At 39.4% G+C, this 9,979-nt stretch overlaps 1 protein-coding gene across 1 annotated transcript; it reads right to left on the bottom strand.

Moving 5' to 3' along the window:
- Positions 1-5,187: 5,187 nt before the first annotated feature.
- LOC106418378 (heat shock protein 90-5, chloroplastic-like) lies at positions 5,188-9,162 on the bottom strand. Its single transcript, XM_013859073.3, has 19 exons — positions 8,807-9,162; positions 8,651-8,724; positions 8,418-8,543; positions 8,230-8,323; positions 8,064-8,147; positions 7,859-8,002; positions 7,672-7,788; positions 7,558-7,602; positions 7,377-7,460; positions 7,183-7,287; positions 6,963-7,103; positions 6,794-6,886; positions 6,646-6,723; positions 6,303-6,557; positions 6,130-6,232; positions 5,876-6,050; positions 5,691-5,796; positions 5,507-5,596; positions 5,188-5,424 (listed from the first exon to the last, which is right to left on the bottom strand). The coding sequence occupies exons 1-19, from the start codon at positions 9,053-9,055 to the stop codon at positions 5,245-5,247; spliced, it is 2,343 nt and encodes a 780-aa protein (XP_013714527.2). The 5' UTR covers positions 9,056-9,162; the 3' UTR covers positions 5,188-5,244.
- Between the last annotated feature and the right edge of the window lie 817 nt (positions 9,163-9,979).

The following is a 9,979-nucleotide window of genomic DNA, read 5'->3' as shown; positions in this document are numbered from 1 at the left end:
TATGTCCGAAATCTGATTCTTGCTATGAACATAAGTAGTGGAGATGAGACTGGCCTGTACAGCATATCTAGCACTATGACAATCTCTTTCAAGATGGTTAGTGCGCTCATGAAACACTTTTTGCTGCAATGTGCATAGCCGCCTTGTAGTCACAGTAAAACGGAACTGGTTTGTCGACTGTAACCTTGAGATCTTTCGCACGATTGATGACCCATTTTAAATCTTTAATTGCAGATCCCATCGCTCGAAATTCAGCTTCAGCGGAAGAGAGAGGCACTGTCTTTTGCTTCTTTGTTTTCCAAGTTACTGGAGACCCTCCAAAAAAACACAACGAAGGCGCTTAATGACCGACGAAAAGTGGGACATGTACTCCAATCTGCATCAACATACGCTGAGAGTTGGAGATCACTGTCTGCATTTCGAAGAATTCCTTAGCCTGGACAGCCTTTTAAGAACCGGACAACTCTAATGGCAGCATTCCCATGCTCTTCACGTGGAGCTTGCATGAACTGCGACACCAAATGAATCGCATAGCACAAATCTGGACGGGTATTAGCGAGATACACCAGCCTTCCCACAAGTCTTCTATACCTTTTAGGATAAGACAACAGAGAACTCTTGACGGCTGCCAATGTGTGATTCTGTTCAACTGGTGTAGACACAGGTTGTGCATTGTTTAAACCAACGTCAGCTATAAGGTGCAAAGTGTATTTCTGTTGTGACATGATGATGCCTTCATCGGATCAAGCTATTTCAATTCCCAGAAAGTAACGAAGCTTGCCTAAGTCCTTCATACGAAAGCATTGACTAAGATATGTTTTGAACTTGGTAAGGAGATCCATACTATTGCTTGCGAGAACCAGATATGTTTTATCACCCTTTGTGTACAAAAACAGAGAGACGTCGTAATACGATTGGACAAAACCAAACTTTAATAGTGCTGAAGATAATTTAGCAAACCAATACCTTGTGTGCCTGACTCAATCCATAGATAGCTTTGTTGCGGCAACAAACCATTGTAGGATCAGAATGTGTAAACCCTAGAGGACGCCGCATATAAACTTCTTCTTTGAGATCACCGTGGAGAAACGCATTATGGACATCAATTTGGTGTATTTCCCAACCTTTTTCAACTGCTAGGCGAAGGAGAAACCGTACAGTACTCACTTTAACAACTGGAGCGAAGATTTCTTCGAAATCACCACTTTCTGTTTGATTATTTCCACATGCAACTAAGTGAGACTTGTGTCGTAGTATTTTGCCATCAGGATTATATATAGTCTGATACAACCATTTGGAACCGAATGCTCTCTTGCCAGGCAAAAGCGACGCAATATTCCATGTTCCACTATCTTCTTGTGCTACGTCTCATCTTTCACAGAATCACACCAGACTTTATGTTAGGCTGCTTAGGAGTACCGTTTGGGATCAGTGCACGCCGTAATCGTAGAAAGAAATGCTCTATGTGACTCTGAAAATTTGAGATTAGTAACATAGTGATTCATATGTTAGAATATTTTACTTTGGAAAGGACGATGGCGGTGATAGTGAGCAGATGGGAGTGAGATGGATTTCTTTAGTATCCTCCAGACATTGAACATTGTTAGATACATAATCTTCAAACTTAGTAGGTGCATCTTTATTACGGTGACCACGACATAATTGTTCAGGAAATGATGTGCTTTCTGGAGTATTCAAGGGAGATGAAGTCGGTTCAGGTTCATGACTTGTGTCCAAAGGTTTCTCGACATTTTCAGCAGAAATAGATACAACAGGAACAAAGCTCTCTATTTGTGACGACACAGGTTGCTCTGCCTGAGATGATGAAGGAAGAACTGTGTTTGATAATGGCGCAACATATTCAACATTCTCGGAGCTCCCCCTATCAACTAAGGTGCGTAGCTTCTGAACAAGCCAATCATCACCAGACGCGGTTTGTATAACTGACTGAGACATGCTTGACTGATCCAAGTTTACAGCATGAGTTTCTGAATGGGAATTCCTTCTCATGAAAAATAACATCTCTAGAGATAAGAAACACTTTCTTGTCGAGATCATAAACCTTTCATCCTTTTTTTATTGTAAGGATAACCTACAAAGGTGCATTGTCGACTCCTTGAGTTGAATTTGTCTTTGTCTCTAGCTCAATCATGCACATAACACAGACACCAAAGAAATCTGAGCAGATCATACAGCGGTTCTTCGCATACATAACTTCAAAAGAAGACTGATAATTGAGAACCACTGAAGGCGTCGATTGATGAGGTATGTTGCAGTCAAAATAGCTTCACCCCAAAATTTAACCGGCAAGTTAGCCTCAAACAACAAGGCTCTTGAAATATTGAGAATGTGTCTATGTTTTCTTTCTACTCGGCCATTTTGCTGAGGAGTCACGACACAAGAGGTCTGGTGTACTATTCTGTTTTCGCGAAAGAACTGAGAGAGGCACATAAATTCAGTACCATCGTCGCTTGTAAGAGTTCACTTTTTGTTAAACTGTCTTTCACTCATCTTGCAGAAATTGTGAAGAATAACTCGAACTTCTAAGTTTTCAAGAAGAAGGTACGTCCAAACCGTACGAGAAAAGTCATCCACAACTGTGAGAAAATATGAAGCACCATACGATATGGATCCTATAACATCCTTGAAGAAGTAAACCCCATCCTGCTCTTTACCTGCTCAGGGTATTCGTGAAACGATCGTGTAAAATAAGTAGAGTATCAGTCAAAACAGCAAAGTAGTTCGTTTGTTTAAGTAGCTTTGAAAACGATATCACTGTGCAGTTAAGATTTGGAACAAACAACACATTCGATAGAACAATGTTGTTTGATAGACAAAAGGTGCCCAAGTATGTTGCATAGGTTTTATTTCTGTCTGCAAAACCCAACTGGACACGGAGGGTGGGTGTAACATTGTCCAGAAACGAAAGCTCTCCAGTCATATGATGAGAAGCTCCCATGTCTAGAACAAGATCATCATAATATTTCTTACCAGACAACTTATCAGCTGATTTAGACTTCTCGTTGAGTAACTGAGTAAGTGTTTTCTATTAATTTTCAGTAAAATTTGGAAATGACGAAGCATTGAAGGTGGTGGCATGAGCGTTTTGAATATGAGCTCCATTGTTGTGACTTTGATCGGGCAGAGAAGATCCACAACCACGAGCATTCTGTTTTGAGGTCTGTCTTCCCACCAATCTGGAAATCCAACTAACTGATAGCAATTAGCTTTATCATGGCCTTTTCGACCACAATGTGTGCATTGAAGACGTTTTGAAGAGCCTGAAGAATTATTCAGATCAGAGGAGTCTTTCTTAGCAACAAACCCGACGACATTCTGTTGTGTCTCCCTATCTTTTGCAGAGGTCAGACGTTGCTCTTCACATATGACTTTGGCATAAGCCTCTCCAAGGTCAACATGTGTGTCGCTTGCAATGATCCCTTGACAAACTCCACCAAAACAAACTTCATCTAAACCCATCAGAAATTGATGAACCTTTTCTTCTTCTCGTTGCTTCTCATATATTGCGGCTGCACTGCAGCTACAAGAAGGCAGAGGTTTGTACATATCCAATTCTTCCCATAGTTTAACCAAGCATCTGTAATAGTCCATAACAGACTGACCATCTTGTCGACATCTCATAAACTGTTCTTTGCGGAAGTGCACTTGAACTTTATTTCCAACTGAGAAAATCTTTTCTTCAGATTATCCCATAACTTATGAGGGTCTGATATGAATGTAACAGTCGAACGAACTCGTGCTTCAATGGAAGAATGTATCCAGCTGGCGATCATGGAGTTTACCGAGGACCAAAACTCAAAATTAGGATCAGTAATGGAAGGTTTAGGTATGGTTCCATCAATAAACCCTAACTTCCTCTTGGCCCTTAAAACATTGATCAACTCCGTAGACCACTCATTGTAGTTATCAGTGGTGAATATCATAGATGAAATAAGCGCTCCAAGATTGTCTGAAGCAAACAACGAATAAGGAGCAGTCGAACTCGTACTATCCTGCTCAACCTGAGCGGTGCTGCTTTTAGGAACAGCAGAATCATCTTTTCCAGACATCGACTTGATGAACTAAAGAACTCTTTCGAAACTATCGAAAAACCTAAGTTTCAGGATTGTATTGCTCTGATACCATGTAAAGAGAGAAACTATTGATTTGTAAACTGTATAACTTGTATTGACATTGAGTAATTGTTCTGTTTATATAAAACAAAAGAATATGTAAGCCTCAAGAGATAAAGACTTATCTATAACTTAAATAACAAGAAATATAAAGTAGATAAACTCAAACGTGAAGTGAATCCATATGACATTAAAATTCCCTTTATAATAAAAGATAACAAAAGTTAATGGTAAGGGAGAAAAGAGCGTTTGAACGAGTGAAACACTAAGTTTCAGGATTTTATTGCTCTGATACCGTGTAAAGAGAGAAACTATTGATATGTAAACTGTATAACTTGTATTGACATTGAGTAATTGCTCTGTTTATATAAAACAAAAGAATATGTAAGCCTCAAGAGATAAAGACTTATCTATAACTTAAATAACAAGAAATATAAAGTAGATAAACTCAAATGTGAAGTGAATCCATATGACATTAGAATTCCCTTTGTAATAAGAGATAACAAAAGTTACTGGTAAGTGAGAAAAGAACGTCTGAACGAGTGAAACACTGGGTCAATAGAGAAGACTCCCACGAGGTTACCATGACCGTTTTAATCACACCATCACACACTAGTGAAGAAAATTAGACACTTTTTCTTATACCAAATATATATATTTTTATAATTTATAACAAATTTAGTTACATCTCTCTCAGTCTCACGAGTTCAAATCAGAGCAAGCGGTCCTCGATAAATTTTTCCATTCTAAGAATTGAAGCCAAAAGTCGCTTTTCTAATTCGATCCAAAACTTGAAATAATGGATATAATCCAAAAAATTCATAAGTAGTTGTGCAGGGAATTCAAATTATTTTTAAAAAGAGTGTTGATTTTTTATGTTTCAAGAAATTCATATTGCCTTATATTAAATATCTGAGAGGTAATTATTTTGAGATTTTTTTGAGAAACAGAGATATTTTCTATCTGATTAATTATTGAGTCGTTCACATGATCCAATAACGGGCTTTCACCAGGCCCATAATAGTCGTATCCCCCAAACAAAACAAGACAGTTCTAGTAGAAAGCAAAAGCATTTATTTTTGTCAAAAATTCACTGTAGTAAACAAGAAAATCAATCTTGCCACGGATCACTCTCTGCCCTAACTTCAGATGGTTCAATTACTTCTGCTTCTCCATCCTTTGTATTCACATTCGAGCTTCCTTCTTCTTCTTCAACTCGTCCCCATCTTCCGCCAACAGCCATAGCCATCATCTCATAGATCTTGTTCCCCAGCTCAGCCGGGCTATCAGGCTGCTCAACAAAACACATCAAAAGTGAGGAAAACAAATTAAAAAACACTGCTTAGAAAACAAGAAAGCCGAAAACTTCTTACAGTGAAACCACTTGAGATTATAGCAGTGTCATATAAGAGATCAACCACTCTTGTTGCTTCACTGCTCTCAGGTGCATTCTTACAAGCAGCCTTCACAAAATATGCAGAAACCAAATCAATAAGCTTTATCTAGAGACATATCATCTAGTGACGAGAGATTTTAAAGAGGAGATGACAAGCTTACATTCAAGTCTTTGATGATAGGATGATCAGGATTGATCTCTAGTATTCTCCTACCTCTCATGAACTCCAAGCTTGAAGTGTCTCCAAGTGCTTGTGCCTTCATTAACCTTTCACCAACATTTTAAGTTTCATTAGGTTTCAATAAGCTTCTTCTTTTAGAGCTGCTAAATAAAGGTACTAACTAACCTTTCCATATTCGCCGACCAACCAAACTTGCCTGAGACAAGTACACAAGGAGAAGAGCTCAAACGATTTGAGACTTGGACTTTAGCAACTTTGTCACCAAGCTGCTGCTTTATCCAATCACACAGAAGATTGAATTCTTGTTTAGCTTCCCTTTCCTTCACTTCATCTTCATCACCTGCCAAAAAACATAGAGCCACACTTTGTTAGAAAGAAGGACTTCACATTCATTACACTAACAATAGCTGTAGACATACCAAGTTCCAAATCTTCTTTGCTGATATCAACGAACTTCTTTTCTTTATAGGTTTGTAGATTCTGAATCGCAACTTCATCAATTGGTTCAACCAAGTACAGAACCTATAACCAATGAAAACCAAATCAGAATAAAGAACCAAGGCAGATTCAACACTAATCTTGAAGCACATACCTCAATATCTTTTTGAATTAGTTTCTCCAAGAAAGGAGCAGACTTGGCACTTTTCAGACTATCAGTGGCAAGGTAGTAGATGGCCTTTTGGTTCTCACCCATGTTCTCGATGTATTCATCCAAATTCGTCAGTTCCTCTTCATTCTTGGAGCTGTAGAATCTAAGCAACGGTGTAATGCGCTTGTGGTTACCAGTGTCTTCAATACAACCCAACTTAAGGAATCTACCAAAGTTCTCCCAGAACTTCTTGTAATCCTGAAATCATTAGTACCAAACAAAAATGAACCTCTCTTCGAACAAGGTCAAGAGAACAAAGTGGGTTTTTAATTAGAAGAACACAGACCTCTTTGTCTTCACTTTCGGAGATTTCTTGTATCATGTCGAAAGTCTTCCTAATGAGCCTCTTTCTCATGATTCTTACCTGAAGTAGTATTACAAAGATGAGTATGATACATATGAGATTTGTATCAGTAACTTTGGCCATCACTTACGATTCTGCTTTCTTGGAGGATTTCACGTGAAACGTTAAGTGGAAGATCGTTTGAGTCCACCACACCCTTCACAAAGCTCAAGTATCTTGGGAACTGCAATCAGATAGTGAAACATGTCAAAAAAAAAAAAAATGGAACCAGCTAATATAAAATGAGAAGATAGACTCACGAGCTCTCCATCAAAGTCATCAGAGATAAACACACGCTTGACGTGGAGACGAATGTTCTTTGTTTTCGGGTTTGTAACGTCTTCATTGTTAAGTGGACCCATCCCAGGGATGTATAGAATGCTCCTGAACTCAACCTCACCCTTAAAAGTTACAAACGATAAGCAACATCAAGTCACAGGAATGATTAGGCGATATGCATAACTTAAAAAGTATAAGCACCTCGGTTGTGAAGTGTGTGTGAGCGAGTGGATCCAAGAACTCATTGAAAGCCTTCTTGTAAAACTCGTTGTATTCCTCCTTTGACACTTCCTTCGAATTGCGCATCTATTCAGCGACAAAACAATAACCAAGTGAGTATATCAAACATTATAAAGGACGAAGAACAAAACACACGTTGAAAGCTCTCATCTCACCCATAACGGTTTTGTTTCGTTGGCTAGTTCCCAATCCCAGTACTTCTCAGTTTTAGTAGTCTTCTTCGTCTTCTTAGGCTCACCCTGGATTCAAACAAGTAAAAATGTCATATCAGTCAACAGGAGAAGGTGTTTGGTTTCAGACAAAAATTAAAAAAAAATAATAAACACAAGATTTTACCTCTTTCTCTTCTTCTCCTTCCTTAGCTGGTTCTTCCTCTTCAACCTACAACGAGTTAACAATGATAGCACACTCTTTCTAATTGCAATCATATGCACAAAATGCTATCCTCACCTCTACAGTCCTTGATTTCTCCTGCCATGTGTAGATGGGAAACCCAACGAACTGAGAATAGTTCTTAACAAGGTTCTTGATTCTTGTAGATTCCGCAAATTCGTATTTATCATCCTCCTGCAGCCAGGAATAAATGCCGTCAAATAAACCATAAGAGATCTCAAAAGGGTTGAATATAGAAACATACTCTTAGATACAAAGTTATTTGCGTTCCACGGCGTAGAAAGTTCTCAGGGTCTGTTTCCTCCCTGATCACATATGAGCTACTGTCAGCTACAGATTCCCAAACGTACTGCTTGTCAGATTTTGGGCTCTTGGTGGAGACAACAACCTGGAAAGCAGAGACAACAATAAGTCCACTAGAGTAAGTAGAAGACGCTAAATGACTTCACCTTTTCCGCAACTAAGAAGGCAGAGTAGAACCCAACACCAAACTGTCCTATCAAACCGTTGTCAGCACCAAGGTCCTTGTTTTCCTGAACAAAGATGAGTCTAAAGGTTAGACATCGAGATTGATTTGCCAGCTAATAACTTTAAGAGAGAGGAAAAAGTATAAACCTTGAGAGCCTTCAAGAATTTGGAAGTGCCACTCTGAGCAATAGTTCCAAGACAGTCTATAAGCTCTTCCTTTGTCATCCCAATTCCAGTATCACTGCAAATCCACATCACTCTCTTTAAGTAATCATTTCTCTAAATGTTAATACTCAAACTTAGAAGAAGAAACAAAGTAAGACTTCTCTCATTACGTAATGGTGATAGTGCCGTTATCAGGATCAGGCTTGATTCGAATCTCAAGATCTCCACCATCTCCAAGCAAAGCAGGCTCTGTCACACTCAAGAACCTCAGCTTATCCAACGCATCACTTGCATTACTGAACATAAAACAATCAGTTCTGAATAAGTGACCGTATAAGCTATAGTTTGCGGTGATACATAACAGCCCACATACAAATCAAATCGACTAGTATCACAAACATACCTTACAAGCTCCCTGAGAAACACCTCCTTGTGACTGTATAAGCTATGAACAATCAAATCCAACAATCTGCTAACCTGCGAATGAAAGGCTCAAACTTTCACCAAATTGAGAAGTGCCCATGATTAAAAATCGAAACTTTTTTGAAGAGGAACGAACCTCGGCTTGGTACTCGAACTTCTCGCCGGACCCTTCCTCAGCCGTCTCCTTCTCCGCCACGGCGGCGTCGCACTTCACGGCGAAGCGGCTGCATCTCTTCTGGAGGTTCCAGCTACATGAAACGCCGGCTCTCAGGCCACCGCCGGCGCGAGGGAGAAACGCGGTTCTGAGAGGAGAGAGACGGGTGGGGGTGAGTGGAAGTGAAGTCAAAGGAGTCGTGTAGAGGCTTCGACTCAAAGCAGGAGCCATTTTAGATGATTACAGAGAAAACCCTTTTCGAGGTTTAAGGAGAGTGAGGGGAGAGGTTTCTAGAAGAAGGCGCAAAGAGAGCTTCTTTGAGATTGTGAGGTCCGTGAATCCACCATTATCCCTTTGTTTCACACGCGCCTCAGGTGCGACTATGTGTAGTTACGCAGCCTATTGGGCCATGTTTTGTTACAAATGGGCTAAGAAACAAATTTGATTTTATTAGAGAACCAGGGGCATTCAGCGTCAATGGAGTTTTCGGTTCCGATTCGATTGTGAATTCGATTCCGGTTCAGGTTTATGAATTTCTTAATAGATGCACGACTTTATAATATAAAGAGCGATTTGCAAGTAAAATATCTAAAGATTCAATAATTTGCACCTATGGAAAAATTGGTGGCCCAAACCCCAGGTCCAGTTCTTGCCACTGAAAAAATACGGTGATACCCCTATACCTTCTTTCTTTAACCTTACGAAGTGGGAGGGGGGATGTAATCATGAGTAAAGCTATACACACACGACCCATTTGTATGTGTAGCATCTCTCTCTCTCTCTTTCTCTCTCTCTCATTGTATTCTTTATCTTTTACACATTCTTGTTTATCTCTTTCTTATTTGCATTTTGTAAAAGAAATTCAATTCAATCCAAAAACTTTTGTTTTTCTTCAAAGTGTTCACATTCGTGGTACGGCAGCTTGTGTGTGAACTCGTCTTTGGAAGAAGCAGGTGAACCATTTTTGTTTCTACATGCAAGAGCTGTTCCCAAAAGGAACAATCAAGGATCGCTTGGGATCATGAACTTAGAACCTGTCGTCTCTTCCATTGCTCTCCATCAGTTTCTTAGGTTTATGGTAAAACAAAGCCCTTTTTCACTTCATGCTCCAACAAATGCTTACTCTCTAACCATCACCATCCATCTGTATTACCG

The sequence above is a fragment of the Brassica napus genome, chromosome C9, assembly GCF_020379485.1.
Source record: "Brassica napus cultivar Da-Ae chromosome C9, Da-Ae, whole genome shotgun sequence".
Taxonomy (NCBI): domain Eukaryota; kingdom Viridiplantae; phylum Streptophyta; class Magnoliopsida; order Brassicales; family Brassicaceae; genus Brassica; species Brassica napus.
Note: the sequence above shows the minus strand (reverse complement) of the source record. Positions and strands in the feature narration are given on the sequence as shown.